Source organism: Squalius cephalus (assembly GCF_949319135.1).
Source record: "Squalius cephalus genome assembly, chromosome: 4".
Classification (NCBI taxonomy): domain Eukaryota; kingdom Metazoa; phylum Chordata; class Actinopteri; order Cypriniformes; family Leuciscidae; genus Squalius; species Squalius cephalus.
The window spans coordinates 24,456,484-24,479,321 of record NC_137125.1 but is presented as its reverse complement, the minus strand read 5'-3'; the positions used below and the strand labels follow the sequence as shown (position 1 = coordinate 24,479,321).

Here is a 22,838-nt window from a genome sequence, read left to right as displayed (position 1 = left end):
AGGTGATGAGGAGAAAAGGGGTAAGTGACATTTGTGTGTGAGCCCATGAATTTTTTGATTGTGCATAATTGGAGTTTGTTATTTTTGGTGTTCGCAGTGTTCCCTTTTAGGGGCCTCTGTTTTAAGAGGGGAGGTGTTACGGCCCACAGTGTTTTTCCACCAGGTGGCGTTGTTCTGTTTTTTTGGAGTGCGCGTCAGGAACAGGTGTGTGTGTTACCGGTGATTGCGCTTGCTTCAAGAGACAGCGCATACAAAAGGAATGAGGGAGTTGGACTGAGCCTGTTCATCTTTCCTCTTCAGTTTTAGATTGTTTTACTTATTTTCTTTATTTCCTTGAGTTGTGGTATTATTGATTTGACTTATTTTTCCATTAAATGTTTATTTGTTAAAATGAGTTCCAGGTGTGGCCTCCCCGTTATTATGTTGCTTCACCTTGAGCCAGGTGGATGTAACATCCCTTTATTGTGTTTTTGGTTCAGTCCTGTGACCTAGTGTCCCATGATTGTTCTAATTAGTCATGTCTATCACCTGTGCATTGTCAATCACCTCATTAGTTATCTTGTTAGTCCCTGTGTATTTATACCTTTTGTTCACCTTCTGTCTTGGTCCGTTATCGTCAATGTTAGTTTGAGTGTTTGGTGTTTCCCCAGAGAGTTTGATTATTAAAGGTTATTTCTACGTATTCCTCGTCTCCATGAGCTTTGTCCTACACGTAACGTGACAGCACTCCTTTCATTAGACGCTGAAAAAGCGTTCGACAGGATTGAGTGGCAATACTCAGAACCATGGAAAGGATGGGTATTGAGGAGAGGTTTATGAAATGGGTACAGATGCTAACCCTTCAGCAGAGATACTGACAAATGGAATATCTTTCCCTTTCAGACACAGAGGAACACATCAGGGCTTGCCGCTTTCTCCCTAGCTCTTCATCAGCAATTAAAAAGTGCATTGACTATGGGAACCCGTAAACATACGCATATTTCAGGTATTACAATTGGTTCCTCAGAATACCATATTTCATTATATACAGATGATTTGAAAGCAGACAGAAGACTGAAGACAGGGTAGTTTCGAGACTGGAACATTCAGGTAAGTATCGACAGGTAGGTAGTCTGGTAGCCTTTTGTTCACCTTCTGTCTTGGTCCGTTATCGTCAATGTTAGTTTGAGTGTTTGGTGTTTCCCCAGAGAGTTTGATTATTAAAGGTTATTTCTACGTATTCCTCGTCTCCATGAGCTTTGTCCTACACGTAACGTGACAGCACTCCTTTCATTAGACGCTGAAAAAGCGTTCGACAGGATTGAGTGGCAATACTCAGAACCATGGAAAGGATGGGTATTGAGGAGAGGTTTATGAAATGGGTACAGATGCTAACCCTTCAGCAGAGATACTGACAAATGGAATATCTTTCCCTTTCAGACACAGAGGAACACATCAGGGCTTGCCGCTTTCTCCCTAGCTCTTCATCAGCAATTAAAAAGTGCATTGACTATGGGAACCCGTAAACATACGCATATTTCAGGTATTACAATTGGTTCCTCAGAATACCATATTTCATTATATACAGATGATTTGAAAGCAGACAGAAGACTGAAGACAGGGTAGTTTCGAGACTGGAACATTCAGGTAAGTATCGACAGGTAGGTAGTCTGGTAGGTGTAAGCCACCAGATGACAAGCCTGCAACCTTTAGCCAAAAAAGCGTAACGGCTAATGCTAACGCCGGTACACAGGGAAGGAGAGCAGAGGCCGTTTTTTTATGTATGGATGTCAATAGAGAGGAGACTACACTTGGTAAACCGCTTTTGTGAGGAAATACCTTATTATTTAAGTAATCGATAGCCTGTTCGCTAATCTTGGTCCGCTAAACCGGCTGACTTCTGGTTGAAAGGGTACGCTGGCGCGCTTTGGCTGCCGCTCCTCTCTCCCGTTTGTTTTTGTTATTTTCAGTTCTCAATGAAGTTTTTGATGAGTATTCATTAAGAGTTTTGGAGTATGCGATGAATGCCTATTTTATCGTGATGTGGAAATACGCTTCACCCATTGGACATTAATGACACTTTTATGTTTATGACTGGTGTCATTAAGTGTATTTATTTGTTTTTTGTAATGTAAAGTTGACACTGGGATGCAGACATTACAAGAACCGGATGATTTAATATATAACAATCATGATCTAATCTCACAACACTAATACCGGTTTGGGTAAAGCTTTGTTTTTCACTTGGTTCCCATTCTTGACAGATAGCTTTAGTGAGGCAATGTTGAACTTCGCTGGGCAGAAGATGACACAGACCTCCTGTAAAAAAGGCCCCCTTGTGGCCGCTAAGCATCAGACACTTTACTGTGACTCTCTCTCTCCTACTGGAAGACGCCTCGCTTTACCTGGACTCTTAGCCAATCACAAGTTGACTCAGGATCGCTGCACGCGGGTAGCATTCTGTCAGAGACTTTTGTCAGTAGTGTACGTTAACAGCACGGACTTACAACCTCCCTTGATACAACTGCTTTGTTCTGTGTGCGTCTTTACAAGTAAGAATCGATATTTTGTTGTTTTTTACTGTCAATGCTAAGGTTAGATTGGTAGTGTTTTGTCTGTTTAGTGTTGCTAAATGTAAGCTCAGGCTTTTCCTGCCCGGCTAGACCTCGTGTCGTGATGCTTCTTTCTATCAATGTATAGGTTGCCACTCGGGCATTATTCTTTGGTTACACATTGTAGAATACCAGTTAAGCACCCTCTGCGCATAGTTTGAAAACTATGGCGGTGATATTCGCCTTCAATCCAGTTAATTGGTTATAGGGCACGCACCTCCCGCATGTACACTGGTCGTCACGTGACACTTCTCAGAGCGGCCTGGTGTAGTTATTTATGCGACCAGCAGAGGGAGCTATTGTATTGCGAATGGTTTATTCTTTCTCTTTGTTATAGTTGTAGCTGTTTAGAAACACAAAACAGCCTTTTTCATTCTTTCAATGCCAGTTTCAGCCATGTTAAAATATTATTGTATATTATTCCTGTTATATTATTATAATAGGGTACAGTTAATACAAATAGAGGTTTGTTGCATGATAATCATTCATTTGTATTCAACTAATTACGTTTGTTTTATTTCTTTTATTTGTTTCAGAACCACACATCAATGTACATATTCAATCATGCAGTTGTAAATTCAATAAATACTTCCAATGAAGAAATCTTGCGTGATTCTGACCGATCACCCACTGTGAGCTCTACCTAACGATCCACAAACTATCTAAATCAAAGAAGCCAGTCCTCTTCTGTACACCTCCAGTCAGAAGCAGAGGAGGGGAGGCCAGAAAAAAGAAAAACCAGGTATGTCGCAAATCTGCTGAATCCAGGATAATGTGTGTTGCACTCAGATTTTGCTCAGTTTGTCTACATAATGTTTGTCTCTAAACTAAGGCATGTAAAAAGATTTAAACATTTAAGTTGCCAAATTTCTGTAAGAAGTAGCACTGAAAAAAATAGTATGTGGGGTAGTTGGTGAGAAGCTGTAACTGTGGGATTTAATTTACTTTAAAACCTCAGTTTTATAGAGTTTCATTCATAGATGGGTCTCTTCATAGTAGGCAGTGTAAACGGGCCTTACATGGCTGTAGGGTTGTAAATAATTTTAGTTATTTTTCTCTCTTCAAAGACCAAACCATCGCTTCCTCTCGAGTCAGGAGGAGTCTGATGAGGAGCCTGTGAAGCGCAAACCAGTCCTCCCTAAGGTGCCCTCCATTCCACCTCTGTCATCACTGTTGCGTGACGCCATTTCCTCATCAGATGAAATATCTCCGCCAGCTAGTCAACTTGCCTCTCTGCAGCCGTTTCACGCCCTTGGACCTCCTGAGTCGTCCTACCATCTTGCCCCTCAATCGTCTCGCCACCATGGAGCTCCTGAGCCATCCTACCATCTTGCCTCTCAGCCGTCTCGCCACCATGGAACTCCTGAGCCATTCTATCTTGCCCCTCATGCTGCTTCTGAGATGGACCTGCACTCTGGTGAGACCTTATGCTCTATTCCCATTTACAATACATTTCTATGTTATAGCTAGCAAGGACTGAACAGTTTTTAAAATGTTCTGGTTTCAGCATTACTACGAGAGATCATTGCCAAGCAGGAGGTGATGTGTGATATGCAAAGAAATCTGCTGCGGATTGTTCAGGATCTCTCTTCTACACCTACACCACATGGACACCACATGGACGGAAGTTTCCTGCCGTTGAGGGATGCTGAGGCTCTTTTGGCGCTGGACCGCGACATTAAGACAAAGCCAGAGAAGAGAAAGGACTTGGTAATAATTACTTTTATCATTAGTATTTGGACCTGTTTATTTCTTTGCATTTTTTTCTCCGCAATGAACATTCATATTTTCAAAACTTTTATTTTTTAGTTTTCCAGGTGCTGACACTGGGCCTTGCTGGGGGTGTGACCCTCAAGGACACTGTGTGGAGGGTCATGAAGATGCAAAATGAATTGGACATGTCATGATCCTGGTTCTTCCTTTACTTTGTCTCCCCCCTCTGGTCACACACATTCTCACACACACACACACACACACACACACACACACACACACACACACACGCTCACACATTCCTGATTACTTCATTGGTGATTACGCACACACATCGCTTTCTTCCCAGGTGTTATCATTCATTACTTATTATCCTCATCATCAGTTCCACACCAGTCATCGCTTTCCCTAATTATCTTCTCTTTTTCTAGCCTTGTTTTCCCCTGTCTCTTTGCCAGATTATTTCAGAAGCTATGCGTACGAATTCTCTGCCAAACGTCCTGCCCTGTCCTGTCCTGTCTGTTCTGTGCACGTAAGAGGATTGTTCTACCACTGTGAATTGCTACTAAGCTATACTTGTTACAGAGTACCTGTGACTGCGCTCGTTGCTTTCTGTTCACCTGGAGATCCCGGAGTCGGCTGGCTTTCTCACGGTACCCTCTACTACCAGAGACGCTCCGCTGCTTAGACGGAGGATTTGAGTTAAAGTTCCCGGCATCAGTTTTCCCGGAAGATTTTCGTTGTCTATTATTTTTATGCTGAAGATTTCTGTTCTTACCTCTGGACATTCTGACTCTGTTAATTAAAGACTGCTTGCTGCATTTCGCTCTTGGGTCATCTTTCTCTCCACTTATAACAGGACAGGCCTCCATGGCAAAATATCATTCCAGGGCCTAGAAGTCAAGAATGTTGTTACAGGTAAAAGTGTTGATTAGATGTACCAGGCAACATTTTTAGGTTCATTTACCAGCTTCGTAGTCACTTCGATGAGCTCCCACCCCTCAATACAGGGTGAATAAAGGCTCTTGGCCGCCTCCAGTGCAGTGGCCACCGTTTTTAGAGGCAAATTCTTTGTTTGTATGTAAACAAAGGGCATAAACGCAGAGAAATGTCTTTGTTTTTCAAAATAACCATGTACGTGTGAAAGGGGTGTTAGTCTATCGTTCGTGGTCAGACTACACATTATGATATAGTCTGGCTTGTCAGGCTATGTATACATCTCTTTTGTAAGGTCTGTGCCTGTTTAACTCCATAGTGGTAAAGAAACTGTATGAACAAATTATGCTGTCCCTTTCCCTTGAGTCTGTCACACAAAGTCAACAGAAGAATGGGACTTAACTTAAAGGCCTAAATGAAATTTAAATTTAAATGGCATTGCCTGTCTTTACTTTGTCTTTAAAAAGTCTTATATTTAAACTCTGAAACCTGCCATGATATCTTTAATTGTTTGTTTCTAGAAGCCATTCGGAGAAATCCTGGATGCAGAGAATCCACGAACCAGGAGGTGGAGCAATGGTTGAGGCGTTGGTTGTATTTGGCTGGCGATCGAGAGGGGGGTAGGAGGAGGAGAAGCACAGTCCTCCACCACCAGCCACCCACCAACACATAAAGTCAGGCACACATCAACACATAACATCAGGCACACACCAACACATAAAGTCAGCCACCCACCAACACAAAGTCAGGCACACACCAACACATAAAGTCAGCCACCCACCAACACATAAAGTCAGGCACACACACATATACATTCCACTTTGGCCCGTTTCTGGCCACACTTTAACATACACTACTGTAAGCGCACTGGGTAGTACATTAACATTAGCTCAAATGATCTATAGGGAATTTTAATAATTAATCATGAATATGATTAATATATTGCATATTACAGTTACATTATTTTATCGAAGCTGAAAACAGATTGCTTGTATATATGAATGATCACCACAACGGGTTATGGTTCGTCATTAATATATATCAATAGTCTCTGTACAGATCGAGTTTATGAGATAACTTTAATGGAATTAATTTAGTTATCAAACAATCTGTTTGTCCAGCAAACGGCCGTAAGATTAATTTATCAACTTCTCAATAAAGTTATCACTTCTTATAATTTCAGGAAAATTATGTTTCTGGCCATGGAAACTATTCTCCTGTCCTTATACAATTTAGGTTACTGAAAAGTGACCAGATAAAGCATGTAGCTTGGATCAAAACATCTCATTGACTTTACAATATGAGCAGACAGACAGAATCAATCAAGGATATAGGTTAATGGATTTTAATAATTGCAAAACTAAAGAATACATACTACGATTCAAACAGAATGTATGTATATACACGGATTATATGTCTATGTACAGAACATACAGTTAAACAATACAAGGTAACGAATAACAGTAAGAGGGGGAATAAAATGATCAGAATTAGAGAAAGATAGACTGACAGAAAAGGATGAGAGAGAGAGAATGAGAGAGAGGGAGAAAGTGAAAGCAAAATGTGCGATCAGAGATTGCAGTAGGCTATGGCAAAAATCACAGACAATGTAACCTTTGAGAGAGACAACAAGAAATCAAATCACCTTGAAAAAAGGAATAGGCAACCTTAACCAGCATTTAGATTTCGATACTTGCATGTGGTCTGTTAGCCTGGGTTTCCCCATACTGCCTTGAGCAGCGCGATTTTATTCACGCTGCAAGGTAGTCTGGATACCATGGACTAATTTTTCCCCTGAAATAGGGAACCAATCACAGAACGGGGAGGGAGCAGGAAGACGATGACGAAGTATATGCGACACACCGAAGCAGTTTGTTTATCTATGGATCCAACATGACAGACGTAAAAATATATGCATATTTTTAGGAACACATCTACAAAAATATGCCTGTATTTCAAGTTGATAAAATAATTTAAAATCCACATCAGTTTATTTGTGCCGACGCGCCACGCCCTCCCAGGATCGTTAACCTAGGCTACTTCCACTTTTAAAAATGCATCACAACCGCGCGCGCGCATTCTGCTTGCAGTCGTCAAGATGGATGCTGAGGAGTTGAAGAAAAGAATAGTGGAGATTGTAAAGTTGTCGACAATACGTCATCAAAAATCAAGTCTAGTGTGTGGGAGAAATTTGGAGTTATCTGAAGAAAATATTGTGAAAGGCTTTGCTGCAAACATTTTCGTGTTGGATAGCCGCAAATGTGGAACTTCATCCCTGAGGAAGCACGCAGATAACTGGTAACAAAGCAGCTCTATCGAACGGTATTTTTCATATTTAACACTGTTAAGTATGTGTGGTGTGCAGGGTGTGTTTGAACCCAAAATTGTCAGATGTAGGCTAGACGAAATTGTGTGGCATATAGGCCTAACGTTAGTGTTGTAGCCGCGTCTGTTCGATTTGTGTGGTAACGTTAGCCATGTTCTTCATGTATCGGCCTTTTGACAGCTTCGGCTGAAGTTGTCCTTGTGTTAATGGTCGTGTAATAACTTCTGTATGACCTGGCAATAAAAATGTTTGTAAGTGTGTCTATAATGTGATAATCTAAACTGATTTTATTTCGGGTGCGAGTCGGGTGTCGGTTCTATTTTAAGCGGGTCGGTGCAGATTTTTATTAGTGCTGCTGTTGGAAAACGGGTCGGGTGCGGATTTACAAAATCGGACCCGTGCAGGACTCTCTGGTGTACACATAAATCTGACCCATCGTCGTCTTCTTCGTTGTCTGTCGCTCTACATACGTCATCTGGTATAATTGAAACGATTGGCTATGAGCTACGTACAGGCGCATTTGATAGACATTCGTAGCGCCCAATAAACGGCTCTGGGCATTCGTAAACCACGCCTCAAATACGAGAAAATGTACATGTGGTATCCAGACCACGTCTCAAAGAGAAAGTGGTCTGACGTTAGCCAGGCTAGTGGTCTGTTGTGTTGAGGCACGAAGGCGCGTGTGTCGTTTGAGTGGAGGCGTGCGTGTGCTCTCGTGTTTTCCGGGCGAGCGCGGTCGCGGGAGGTTCAAGTCTCTTTAAAGTTGAAGTTGCCGGCTACGTTCGCTTCACTGAACGTAGGGAGAGTCCGAAGACGAAAATAAAGAAAAGACTTTAAGAAAAAGAAAAGAGAAACGGAGAACACTCCCTAAAAGGGAGCCATGGATCTTCTCACTGACGAAGTGGGTTCGTGAAAGTGTTCCCTGGAGAACTCTAGGTTGGTCTTCTTATGGAAAGACTTAACGTACGCCCACTTTGCGTACGCGGACCAATCATCTTAGGGATTACCAGGCGGGAAGATTCTCTTTGTGTGTTAATGCGGCCCAACCCTCGGGTGGAATCACGAGGAGGCAAAATGTGCTATTATACTCGGGGAATTAAAACGCATAGAACTATAACGTTTATCACAATCTCTTATCAAAAATCTCCTTCGTCGTGCAGAGGGGATTAAAACAATACCAAGGATGAATACTGACAACGATAGACACATAGAGATACATTCTTTTGTTGAACAAGGGCACTTTAAGATTACATTACTGTAATTCAAAAACACAACTAGTCTAATATCACACAGGGGAACATGCAAATCACCCAGAACACTCTTTGTACATTTGTAATAGTTGGTAAAATGAAATTTTACTAGTGGCAGTCCATATATGGCAATGTGTGTGTGTATATCTGTGTGTATCTTTATGGTCGTTGTATATCTTACGGTTCGTTGATTTCATCAAGTCGTTGTAAAACATTAACCAGCGGCCTGCTTGCAGACGCTTGTAGCCATTGTGGCACCAAGCCAGTCATTTAGGGCTTTCTGAATTTGAACATGTATGTGCTCATATTTGTTTTAGCATGAGAAAAACAATCAGGATTCGCTAATTCAGACCATCTGGCCGGATAGTCAGTGTTGTTACACTACCGTTCATAAGTTTGTGGTCTTTCATGGTTTACACAACTAAGTGTGATTTCTAAAACCAAGCTTTGTATCATAAATGCTTTTACATTTTATTTTCTTCCATTTTATTTGTATAAAAAAATGAATAATTGTAAATGTTGACCTATTTAGGTCATATGTTTATGTTGATTGAAAATAAACACTTATTTACAGCAGTTATGGTTTCCTGGTTTGATTTCTCTTTGAATTGCATGGTTGCTGTTGGGCGCAGATATTGAATATGGGCCAAATTAGTTGGTTTAATATAATCTGGCAGAGTTGTGGCCTGTGCTCGGGAGACATCTGGCTTTTCAATGGCGATATTATGGCATGAATATGGGCCAATTTAGGGTCTTCTGGCTCTCGTCTGGTAAGACATTGGCATTTTTCTGGCAGCTTTCTGGCGTGCTTTTGGCAAAACTGTTTGAGCCGGTTTTGGCCCTGCATTCCTGGCGGTATGATTGCCAAAACTAAGAACAGTGTTTGGGCCATAAAAGGCCCGGAACAATTTTGCTATCTGGGATGTACTATTATGCCTACTATGCAGAGTATGTAGTATTTGGAATTTTCTTTTGTCTAAATTTGTAAATTTCTTAAACAGCAAACACTGCTGTTACACATCTCTTAGATGGACAGCCAGGCCATTTAGTGCCCTCAGCCTCTCACTTTCTTGTGGAAAGTGACATGATCGTCATGGCAGGCAGAATGGTGGGGCACTCCTTTGTTCATGGAGGACCATGCCTGTCAGGGTTTAGCCCTGTTGTTGTGCTTGTCCTGTTTGGAGGAAGCCCGGAAACTGCAACAGTAACACCAGAGGACTGTCCAGACCTAGACATCCGTGAAACAATCAGGCTTGTATGTTTTTTTTATCTAACCTCATTATTTCTTCCCTGTTATATACAATCAAGCAAGAAAGTCTCCACCCCCTTGGCCAATTTGTTTTTCAGTGGGCTCTAATATTTTATGGAAAAATGTCTGAGGGGGAGAAGACTGTGCTATTTTAGCTTTTTTTTATATTCTCCTTAATGAATGTTTTTTGCATTTTAAACTGCTTTTTAATGTTGTATGTAAAGCAATTTAAATAGTGCTATATAGATCAACTTGCCTCGCCTTTCGCTTCCCTCTCTGTCTTAAAGCTTGAAGGGGAATCTGAACGCTCAGACAAGGACAAAACAAGTGTCCAGGAGTTGGCCTATGCTTGGGATCTCCCTGGCCTTACTGGAAATAACCGAAGATGGCTTTTTGAGAAGATGTTGATCCATGCTGTGCGTGAAATTTAAAGAAACTGTCACATATTGGCAAAAGTCATCCTCAGAACTTGCTTTGGGATAATAATAAAATAATTTTGGGATAATTGTTTCACCTTCTGTCCGGTAATGTCATTAACAGGTAATTGGACGTGTCACACGACAAATCACACAATTCAGGCGTGGTCTTAAAGAGACACCAATGTGGACATTGCTGACCAAACGACCTGACACAGTGACCCGACAGATTGGAACCCTGCGGTAACCTTTTACAATTTGATATTATTTGTGTGTGTATATATTTTATAGATAGAATCCATGATAAAGTGGTAAGATTATTAAAGTCATGTTGTTTTATTGTCAATGTTGATAATCCTGCATCACATCACCAGGCCTCATGAAGATGACAACGATTATTCACTTGACACAAAATGCTGCATATCAGGTTATCTTCGGTACTTCATTGAAAATAGTATGTGTACAGAGTTCAAATTCTTGCCAACGTGTTATTAAAATAAGTTAGTCACCCAAAGTTTTTATTTATAAGTGGCAGGTTACTTTTTAAACAGTTAGTTATAGAAATTGTTCAATTCATTATTAAGGTTATTATTAAGACTATCTTTGCACACCTGTATATAGGACAGGAAGAGTAGATAACGCACTCTCCTCACACACAGCTTTATTAATAGTATTTTTTCATACCTTTTTGACATTTCACCAGGGTATATGGTGTTATGGTATTTCTGTTCAAGAAACTTCTTTATTTGTTACATAACAGAGCTACTATGATACATTTATTGAATACTAAACATTATTTTAATTTTCTAAATTATTTTCCATTATTTGTAGCAACCTGTCACGATCCACACACAAAAACAAGGATAGGATCCAAATGCAGTAGGTATTATTTATTGTAGGGTAATCCAATCTCATAACAGTCCAGGCAGGGGTCAAAACCAAGGTAGCAATCCAACAAACACAAGAACAAACAAACAGGTCTAACGACAGTACTCAGAAGTGGTGTGAAATACAAGGACTCCATGACACATACTACAGGGTTCGTACACTTTTTCCAAGGTCAAATTCAAGCACTTTTCAAGCACTTTCCAGGGCCATTTTAAAGCTTTTTTCAGCACCTTACACTACTGTAAATTACATACCAATACATAGTTAAAATTATTATTTAGTGTTTTTATCACATCAAAAGAGATAAACAGCCAAATGTTTCATAATAGCAGAGGGCTGCACGATATTGAAGAAAAATGAGATATGCGATAACTCATTAAATAATGCGATATTCAATATGTGCTACGATAATGCTTAAAGTGTGTCAAATTAACTTAAATTATCTTTAAAATGATATAACCTACACATACGTGTTTCACAATCTTTTTTTGATAAGAAAATATCCCTACAACTTCTGACAGTGAACATCAGTGTTCTGTAGCATAAGAAGTGTTATTTTAACATCACTGGGGTTCAGGGGTTCAGGTTATCCTACATTAGGTTTATTTAACAACAGAAACTGATTAATCAAATGTAAAAATAAACACTGCTTAGTTTTCACTAAATATACTGATTCTTATTAAAGCTACAAAAGTTAGCCTATTCAGCCAAAAGCAGTGAGTGATTTTCTTTGTCTTTTGTTCATGAGCCCAGTTATTGCAAGCCGTTGCGATATGCAACTATGCATATTGTAATATATACATTTGCAATATTTCGATATATTGTGCAGCCCTAATATTTAAGCCAATCACAAGTTTTATTCTTCAAAATGTATCACTAAGTATATAGCCTAAAGCATATGAATAATATACTTTTCATTATATTAATGTCCAAATATTGCTTACCAGATAATGTGATTTATAGGCTGTAAAACTGAATTAATTTCAAATATGAAGACTTGGGATTTGAACAGATATATTTGACAGGCCTTCCCGTTTTGGGACACATTCTTTGAACAATATCTGAGTGCACAGGCACCTGCCTGATAAATGTATTTCATTGCCAAGATGTCTTGGGCCAAGACATAACGTTAGCTAATACATTTACTGGAATAGAGCAGTGTAAATATTGCATAGGGCCATCCTAAACCTTACAGTAACAGTATACTACTTATGACACTGACTGATTTCAGTTCAGCAATCAACGACTGTTGTTATGCACTGGGCTAACGTTTGCAGGTTAATTTGCACGTTGCAGAACTGTAATTTTGGCAATGTTCACTGCATATTCCACAAATGAACGTGACATAACGGACATGCAATACTTACATTACATGATCACACCAAGTACTCTCAGTCACTAATGGCCCTTTCAGATAGGACGCGGACCGCGCTGCTCTATGAAATGAAACGATATATTTCAATGGCTTGCGCCACGCGACTCGGACCAAAGCGGAGCTCAGCGAGCTTGCGCGCACGTCGCCGCGGTCAAAGTTTAAAATAGTTGAACTGTTGCCGCTGCGTGGCCAATAAAAACGGTGCATCCAAACAACCGCGGAAATCAAAATGAAAACTCCGCCTACTTTTGCTCTGGCCAGCGTAACGCGAATCAATCTGTATCTGATTCTGAAGGGCTAAAAAAAATTTTCTCCATTTAATAAAGAACCATTTCGTCAGAAAGATATTTCTTGTGAAAGAAATACAGTTACAAATTCAAGCAGTTTCAAGCATTGTATCCAAAATTCAAGCACTTTTCAAACCTTGAAAACACAACATCAAAATTCAAGCACTTTCAAGGATTTCAAGCACCCGTACGAACCCTGATACTAAAACAGACAGGGTTATATACACAGGGAAATGACAATGCTAATGGGGAACAGGCTGAGTGCAATGATCAGTGATAAGGGACAGCTGAGTGCAATGAAAAGACAAGGATCATGGGGGATGTAGTTCAAGAGTGTGATGGACACCGTGGGGAAGGAGGACATCTAGTGGTGACCCAAGGAACATAAACCAGACACTGTGACATAACCCCCCCTCTACGGAGCGGCTACCAGACGCTCCAAGACGTGACAGACAAACAAGAGTCCAGGCGGGAGGTGGACTGGTGGAGGATCAGGGGGAGGGATGGGGGGCCAGGTCCATGGAGGGAAACGGGGACAGGGAGTGACAGTTCATCTGGCGGCCAGGGCGGAGACTACAGTCCCTCGGGCGGCCAGGGCAGAGCAGACAGTCCATCGGGCGGCCAGGGCGGAGACTCTCCCTCGGGCGGCCAGGGCGGAGACTCTCCCTCGGGCGGCCAAGGCACAGGAACAGACACCACCGGCTCAGGAACAGACACCACCGGCTCAGGAACAGACACCACCGGCTCAGGAACAGATACGGACACCGGCTCAGGAACAGAAACAAACACCGGCTTCAGCACAGTGTCCGGGGTTCCAACCGGACTGGATGCTGCCATCTTGGTAGTGTGTGCAGCCCAGGCACGCCAGACAGCAACCAAATAAAAAGTGAAGACAGCCCTCTGGGCCGTGGCAGGAACAGTCTCTGCATCGACAGATGTGACGTGAACAGTCTCTGGATTGGCAGACGTGACGTGAACAGTCTCTGGATCGGCAGACGTGACGTGAACAGTCTCTGGATCGGCAGACGTGATGTGAACAGTCTCTGGATCAGCAGACTTGCTGTGTCTCTTCCACGCATGCAATACCGCCACTGCGTAGAAGAGAAAGACAGCCCTCCTGGCCGTGGCAGGACTGATGGTGGGCAGCTCCGAGACAATCCTCTTGTCCGAAGACACAGGCTCGGCGGCGGCCATCTTGTCCGAAAGACACAGGCTCGGCAGACGTGCGTCTCTTACCCCCTCTCCGTCTGCGACGGTGAGACGGTGGCTCCAATTCGTCCCTCACCATCCCAGAGTCGAAGGGGGGCCATGGTGGAGAGTGGTGTTGGACTCCCTCTCAACCCACCACTCCTCTGCGACCTCCCCGGGTCCCACGAAAAATGACTAGACGGGTTCCCTCAAAACCCTCTCTCCTCTCCCGCTTGATGGCTGGGGAAAAGACATTAAAAAAACATACCGCTGGATCCTTGTTGACGGAGTCCTTCTGTCACGATCCACACACAAAAACAAGGATAGGATCCAAATGCAGTAGGTATTATTTATTGTAGGGTAATCCAATCTCATAACAGTCCAGGCAGGGGTCAAAACCAAGGTAGCAATCCAACAAACACAAGAACAAACAAACAGGTCTAACGACAGTACTCAGAAGTGGTGTGAAATACAAGGACTCCATGACACATACTAAAACAGACAGGGTTATATACACAGGGAAATGACAATGCTAATGGGGAACAGGCTGAGTGCAATGATCAGTGATAAGGGACAGCTGAGTGCAATGAAAAGACAAGGATCATGGGGGATGTAGTTCAAGAGTGTGATGGACACCGTGGGGAAGGAGGACATCTAGTGGTGACCAAAGGAACATAAACCAGACACTGTGACACAACCTATCATTTGATCCATTTTGTTTAATCCACAGCATCACCTGATGAATTGACTGACCTGTTGAAATTCTGGACAGGGTGGGAGATTATGCCAAGGATTAACCTATCCATTGAGGTGGTTAAAGGCAGCTTCCCAACAGCCTCCACCTGTTTTGAGACCCTGCGAATCCCAGGACATTACAAGGACTATGCATCCTTTAAAAATGACATCCTGGCTTGTATTGGCACTTGCCAAACAGGATTTGGTCTTGTGTAGGGACAAAGCAGTGGTGAATAACGCCATATGTTAATGTTAAATCTTTAAATGATTGCATATTAATATGCTAAATTACGAATACAAAGTTCATTGTTATGTTTTTTGATGGACATATACAGTATAGGGGGTTGAATAATTATATTAATTGGCATGCAACCTGCTAGCAATGGCAATGTAGCAACTTCAAAGTTAATGTCCTTTTAAAAAAAGTTTTAAGGAAAGTTAAGTGTTATTTTAGTTACGTACAAATGCAGTTAAGCACAGAAATATTTGGATGAAGTATATTTTGCTGCCGCTGCTTTTCTCAGATTGCTTCATCAGTATTTGTCTGCGAGGTTCTTATAATAAATGTATCATTGTGTTCATGACAGATCCGTCAGTGTTTTCATCACATAAAAATTCATCAGTGATTGACATTTATTATTTCAGATTAGAATGATGGAAACTCATAGATTAACTCATGTGATGTCTGTTTTATTTCACTGTGCTTAACATCTTATGCAGAAATGCATCTGTCTCCAGAGTGTATGTTCAATGCCTAGAACAAATCCACTATAACCTTTGTTGCTTTTGCAAACATGCTTTTTCAATCTTTGGTACTAAATAACTTCTATAAAGACATGACACTGATCATCTTAAAGGGCACCTATAATGGAATTTTGAAATTTACCTTTCATGTAGTGTGTAACATAGATCTAAGTGAACAAAAACATCCTGCAAAGTTTGAAATATGAAAGTGCACAGTATATAAAGTTATTGTCTTTCAAAAGTAAGAGTCGACTCTGAGTCATTTTTATGAATCGTTAGAAGACTGAAGCTTTTTCTCTGACTAGATGACGTCAACTTGTCAAGTTATTTGAATACGATACGCCCACTTATTGCGCTCCAAGGCCAGGGAAAACTTGAAAACATCATGGCGACGAGACGCTAGGTGCGTTCGACATCGGCTGTGGCTGGATGTAACCGTTTATATATACTGTCTATGGATGTAACCGATCGGCGAGAGTAGCCGCGTGGAGGCGGGGAGGAGCTGCAAACGGAGACGTGAAGTCGGACACTTTCTGGTTCCCGTAGTGACCGCTCACGTGGTGTTTGCATACTTTACCACAGCTGAAGTGAAATAAATGCAATATTTGCCTAATAATGCACAGATGTTTCAGAGACATTTTCATTCAATACTTTATGTACTGCTTCATACAGCGTCTGTTTGAACAAGAATAAAGTTCAACATAAGCTACTATCAATGAAGTGGAGTCTACGTTTTTTAATCAGTTTTAATTTGATAAACATGACACAATATAACATCGCAACTACATGAAAAGAGTGTTTACTGTTATAAAAAACGGATTTGTGAGCTTTAGAGGAACTAAAGGTGTTCGAATAAACACGCAAGCTGCATGAAGTCGAACAAGCCTGCTGCGTTCTGAAGTGCGACACAAAAGCAAACTTTTTCTGCACAGAGTAACGTTATACTGATCACAACTGACTGGGTCATCTGACCAATCACCGCAGATTAGCGTCACGCAAAGGAGGGGTTTGGAAAAATGAGTCGTTGAACGAATCATTTGGGAGTCGGTGAGCAAATCAGGTAAAAATAAATGCATATTATACGACAACAAAAGTGTTTTTTGTCATTGCATGCATGTAAAACTGTTGTTGGGGACTCCCAAAACAACATTAGGAACATTTTAAATGTCATAATAGGTGCCCTTTAACACCCATCTGTGCTTTTAAGGGTCATTTGACTGCAACTTAGCAACAGTTTTCAGTCTGATTAACTTCATAACATCCTAAATATGAAAATAGTGCATGTTTAATCCTCCGGTTATTCAAGGAAAATGTGTATATTGTAATGCAGGATCAGTTTGATCTTCAGTGGTAATAGCACATTTTGCAATGGATGTCTGTCAAAGTGATGACTTGTCAATTGAATAAGAGTCATATACGGTAGGTCACTACAACTGTCCTGTTACTGTTTAACACTACTGATTAATTTGTGGGGCGTTTGCTCAAATAGACACATTAGCAGCTGCTGCCAGTCTTACAAAGGGTTTTTATTGCCAGTTTAATTAAGTTGTTCACATCTGTACAGTATAAAGGCCCGTTCATAAAACTCAAAACAATTACAAGAAATGCCTAAAATGTATTCATGTCTTGTAAATGTTGGTAGTTAGCTTGCCCTGATCTGACACACTATGGAAAAAACAGAACAGAAACAAGGGGGGCATGTGTGTGTTTTTCAGTTTTCAGATAGAACATGCTCACAAAATTGAACAGCAGCAACATAGATATCACAGCCAAAGGACTGGGATGCAGCTCTTGGGTCAACAACCTCTCTTAAAGCTGCCATTTGTCCATCAGTCAGTGGGCTTTCTGTGTCTGGGACGATGACACTGGAGTAGCCATCAGCAGTAAAGGCCATTGCACACTGAGTCCGAAATTCGCATCCGAAATTTTTGCACGTTAAAAAAAAACTTCGACCTCACGTTATGTCAATCACGCTTGCACACTGTCTACGAAACTTTCGTCTGTAATAAAAAAATTCGGATTGGGTTCGATTTTCTGCGTTTTTCGCATCCACAGCCAGTATTTTGAGAGTTTTTTTTGACAATTCAGAGCCACCGAACGACAAAATCCAGCTGTTCGGTTCTGTCTGCCCAGCGCTTCCGCCGGCCGCGCGCACGCGCGCGTGTGTGTGTGTGTGTGTGTGTGTCCATACCTTAGACATACTGCCAGTCTCTGTTCAGGATCGATTGGTTCACGGAAATTGGTCGTCTTCTTTTTAATATGTGGCTCCAGTATCGCTAGCAAAGCATCAAACTGTTCCACTGACATTCTGAGGTAAATTTTGAATTGCTCGGGATAATTTCGCAACTCCTTGATAAGGAGGTGAAACTCTCCTTCCTCTCGGTGCAATCTCAGGATTGGATGGACCCAATATTTCCTCTTTCTTTTTCTCTTAAAGAGGGCAACAAAATCATCCTCACTGCCTGACGAATCCATTTAGTATTTTTTGTTTTTTTTTCGCAAAGGTTTAATAAATACGCATCGGACTCAGTGTGCAAGGTTTCTGTGCGTGACGAATTTTAAGGCTGACGAACACGAAAAAACGCATACGAAAATTTCGGACTCAGTGTGCAATGGCCTTAAGTCCACTGTTTTCCCACTCAATGTGAGGAATATCCATACCCTATCAAAACAAAATAGAAAAACCTTACTTGTTTGCAGTATTATTTATCCTAATGGCTTTATGGCACTTACTGTAACCTTCACTTTTGTAAACCACTTTGCTAAATATTTATTAACTTATTTATTAAAGGAATACTTCACCGATTAGCGTTAGGCTTTGTATCCGTATTATCTCTGTAGTATTTTCAAACGAACGTGCATCGTTCCCTCATATCCCTCTGCGACGAGAAAACTTTCTTTTTTTCGCATCATCGGAGGGAGGCATTTTTCCCACACACAAAACAGAGATTTTTCGCACTTTCGTTCGAAAATACTACCGGGATACTACGGATACAAAGCTTAATGCTGATCAGTGAAGTATTTCTTTAAGAAGAAATACTTTGGTAAGGGAGTATTGACATACGTGCAATGTCTTCATAACTAATGTTTGCAAGCACAAATGTAGGGATTTATACTATTGAAAGCATTCAAGTTGTACATTTGGTACATACCTCCATATTTTCTGGGCCTTGAATTGGGTGATGGATTCGACCCAGCTCCCACAGCTGATTAGGGGTCATATGGCCTTCTGTTCTTATTGGATGATTGTCCCAGCCACTGCGGAAAGTATCCAGGGAATCTTGCAGCCGTGACAGGAACACATAATGGCAACAGAGGAGGTGTGTAGCATTGGCGATGTTGAGGAAGCCCTCTTCTTCAAGGTAGTGGAGAACATCATAGTAGATGTTTGTGACAGCTACCCACAGGTATCTCCAAAGCCTCTCGATTCTGGAAAATAGTGAAGTTCAATAGGAACCTTTAGACTTAATGTACAGGGAAAATTCATCAGATTGTTTAATGCATAGTTGTGTTTTTCTTTATCTACTTTATTTGTTTAGAAGAAGAAACAATGTTTAATGGAATATAATGGTACTGCATACTATCAAAACAGAAGTGACATACTGATGTAATTCCAGACCCATTGCCCAGCAAAAAACTAACTTATTTTTTTGCAGCAAGGAAAAGGCTGTTGAATTTGCATGCTAAGGAGGTTGCTATTCAGTACCCTTTAACTGACAGCAGCTTCCACTGGAGATAGGAGTTTCAGCTCACACTCCTCAAATAGTAGTCCTGCTGCAAGCTGATATACTGTATTTGTAGCAAATAATAATGTTCTTGCATGGCAGCAGTGAGGTGGTATTTTTCAGCTAGCATTATCTGAAGTTTTGGACTGACAGTTGATTGTGAACACTCTTGCCGGATATGCAGCTGCCCCTTCCAGTGCCACGGACTGTAAACATGAGGCGTGCAATGTCTACATTTTCCACGCCCTGATCAGCCCGTACCCTTAAAACAGAGTAACATTTACAAGAGTTATTTTTTTATATATATCTCAACAAAACATTAATGTGGAACATGATGCATGCTTTTAACTTAGTTATAAAGGGTACCCCATTATATCTATATACACTCACCTAAAGGATTATTAGGAACACCTGTTCAATTTCTCATTAATGGAATTATCTAATCAACCAATCACATGGCAGTTGCTTCAATGCATTTAGGGGTGTGGTCCTGGTCAAGACAATCTCCTGAACTCCAAACTGAATGTCAGAATGGGAAAGAAAGGTGATTTAAGCAATTTTGAGCGTGGCATGGTTGTTGGTCCCAGACAGGGTGGTCTGAGTATTTCACAATCTGCTCAGTTACTGGGATTTTCACGCACAACCATTTCTAGGGTTTACAAAGAATGGTGTGAAAAGGGAAAAACATCCAGTATGCGGCAGTCCTGTGGGCGAAAATGCCTTGTTGATGCTAGAGGTCAGAGGAGAATGGGCCGACTGATTCAAGCTGATAGAAGAGCAACTTTGACTGAAATAACCACTCGTTACAACCGAGGTATGCAGCAAAGCATTTGTGAAGCCACAACACGCACAACCTTGAGGCGGATGGGCTACAACAGCAGAAGACCCCACCGGGTACCACTCATCTCCACTACAAATAGGAAAAAGAGGCTACAATTTGCATGAGCTCACCAAAATTGGACAGTTGAAAATGTTGCCTGGTCTGATGAGTCTCGATTTCTGTTGAGACATTCAGATGGTAGAGTCAGAATTTGGTGTAAACAGAATGAGAACATGGATCCATCATGCCTTGTTACCACTGTGCAGGCTGGTGGTGGTGGTGTAATGGTGTGGGGGATGTTTTCTTGGCACACTTTAGGCCCCTTAGTGCCAATTGGGCATCGTTTAAATGCCACGGCCTACCTGAGCATTGTTTCTGACCATGTCCATCCCTTTATGACCACCATGTACCCATCCTCTGATGGCTACTTCCAGCAGGATAATGCACCATGTCACAACGCTCGAATCATTTCAAATTGGTTTCTTGAACATGACAATGAGTTCACTGTACTAAAAGTGTCACAGTCACTTACACATCTAGTGTATATATATCTATGCACCAGTCTGCGTACATGACACACAGCAGGATGCGCCCGCGCCCTCAGATCACTTGGACGTGGTTGTGTTGTAAGAGGTAAAAACGATATAAATATAGAGGTAAAAACTCATTTCGTGTCTTAGGCCATCAATGTGTACTTACGATGGGGAATTGTTTAATTTAGACGATGGGGAATTGTTTTAATTTGGACTCTGTGACTGCTCTTTGAGACCGTGACCATAGACCTGCATGATATGACTGTCAGACAAGAACGGTCTGACCTAAAAATATCAAAATTGAAACTACTGCGGAAAAAAAGACACCTACATCTTGGATGCCCTTCTGGTAAGCTAAAACATACCAAAATTTAATTTCAAAGTGAACTATCCCTTTAACTTCCGTGAAAAGCCATCTATGCCACCAAAGATGACAATGTTGTAGCTGTAGGCATTCATATAATACTTTTAATCTTACAGTTAAATCCGACCTCTAGTTCATAGACGCCAGAGGAGAACTGGCCCCCGACTGAGCCTGGGTTCTCCCAAGGTTTTTTTTTTCTCCATCAGGTCACCTGATGGAGTTTTTTCAGTTCCTTGCCACTGTTGCCTTTGGCTTGCTCAGTTGGGGATATTTAATTGAATTAATCAATCAACAATACTATTGATCAGCATTACCAAACGTGGACGTTTTCCACTAGAAACAAACATTGATGTATTATTTTAATTTAATACTGTGAAGCTGCTTTGATACAATCTGTATTGTGAAAAGCCCTATATAAATAAACTTGACTTGACTTGACTTGACTGTAGGAAAACACACATACAAAAAAGATAAATATAACTTAGAGAAAATGTTAGTTGTTTGCTTTTTCACAGGTAAGCTTTTGAAAAAGCATCTGAATTGTGAACTTATACTTGTGAACAAGTTAAAAAATGTTTTTAACAATTGCAAAATGAAATACAGCAATTTCTAAAACCCTAGATTATTACTGTCATTTTTAGAAGCAATCAAAAAATAATTTAGTATGTCAAAAGTGAATGTGAACAACACAGTTATCATGTTTGATGGAGAATATGTGTGCAGTAGCATGAAAGCAGCACTATTAAATAAAGATGGTATGATGAATAGGCCTATACAAAAGTATAATTATTTCATTACAATATTATCTTACTGTTTTTAATTAATCTGTCCTTTGTCAATAAAAGGACTTCAAAAACTTACCGGATTAGTTTATGATTTGTATCAGTGTGCATCAAGGACTGGGGGCTAGGAACGGAGTAGGTTCTTCGAACAATGCAACCTAAGTTGGTAATTCGGGATATGACTCCGATGGTGTCAACACGGTGCATGGAAGCCCGTTCATACTGCACCCACAGTCCTTGAGCTTGAAGAAGTCCTTTCACCATTCGATATCCAGAATGAGGCTGCCTGGATTTTATGTCTATCACACACTGACCATGTCCATCTCTATCTTTTATGTCTATCTCAACCAACTGACTACTCTTCACCGTAGTCTTCCTCACGTCCCACGAGCAGCCTATTCGTCCACCTAGGTGCCTATTTTTCATCAATTCGTCCACGGAGTGCCTAAAGTGCCACCTGAGTGACTACTCTTCACCGTAGTCTTCCTCACGTCCCACGAGCAGCCTATTCATCCACCTAGGCGCCTATTCTTCATTCATTAGTCCACAGAGTGCCTAAAGTGCCACCTGAGTGACTACTCTTCACCGTAGTCTTCCTCTCGTCCCACGGACATCCTATTCGTCCACCTAGGCGCCTATTCTTCATTCATTCGTCCACAGAGTGCCTAAAGTGCCACCTAAGTGACTACTCTTCACCGTAGTCTTCCTCACGTCCCACGAGCAGCCTATTCGTCCACCTAGGTCCCTATTTTTCATTAATTCGTCCACGGAGTGCCTTAAGTGCCACCTAAGTGACTACTCTTCACCGTAGTCTTCCTCACGTCCCACGAACGACCTATTCGTCCACCTAAGTGCCTATTCTTCATTAACTCGTCCAAACTGACTACTCTTCATCATAGTCTTCCTCTCGTCCCAC

At 41.3% G+C, this 22,838-nt stretch overlaps 1 protein-coding gene and 1 long non-coding RNA gene across 2 annotated transcripts; both read left to right on the top strand.

The window, feature by feature from the left end:
* Window positions 1-3,403: 3,403 nt before the first annotated feature.
* LOC307157660 (uncharacterized protein) lies at window positions 3,404-6,088 on the top strand (the record flags this gene model as incomplete). The annotated part of the gene is made up of 6 exons (XM_079869588.1): window positions 3,404-3,423; window positions 3,659-4,008; window positions 4,099-4,301; window positions 4,409-4,491; window positions 5,169-5,222; window positions 5,762-6,088. 6 exons carry the CDS (start codon window positions 3,404-3,406, stop codon window positions 5,862-5,864), a joined length of 813 nt encoding a protein of 270 aa, XP_079725714.1. The 3' UTR covers window positions 5,865-6,088.
* Window positions 6,089-9,822: 3,734 nt separating this feature from the next.
* On the top strand, window positions 9,823-10,699 carry LOC307157809. The gene is made up of 3 exons (XR_013821084.1): window positions 9,823-10,071; window positions 10,353-10,481; window positions 10,606-10,699. It is a non-coding gene; the product is annotated as an uncharacterized lncRNA (long non-coding RNA).
* The last annotated feature ends 12,139 nt before the right edge of the window (window positions 10,700-22,838 follow it).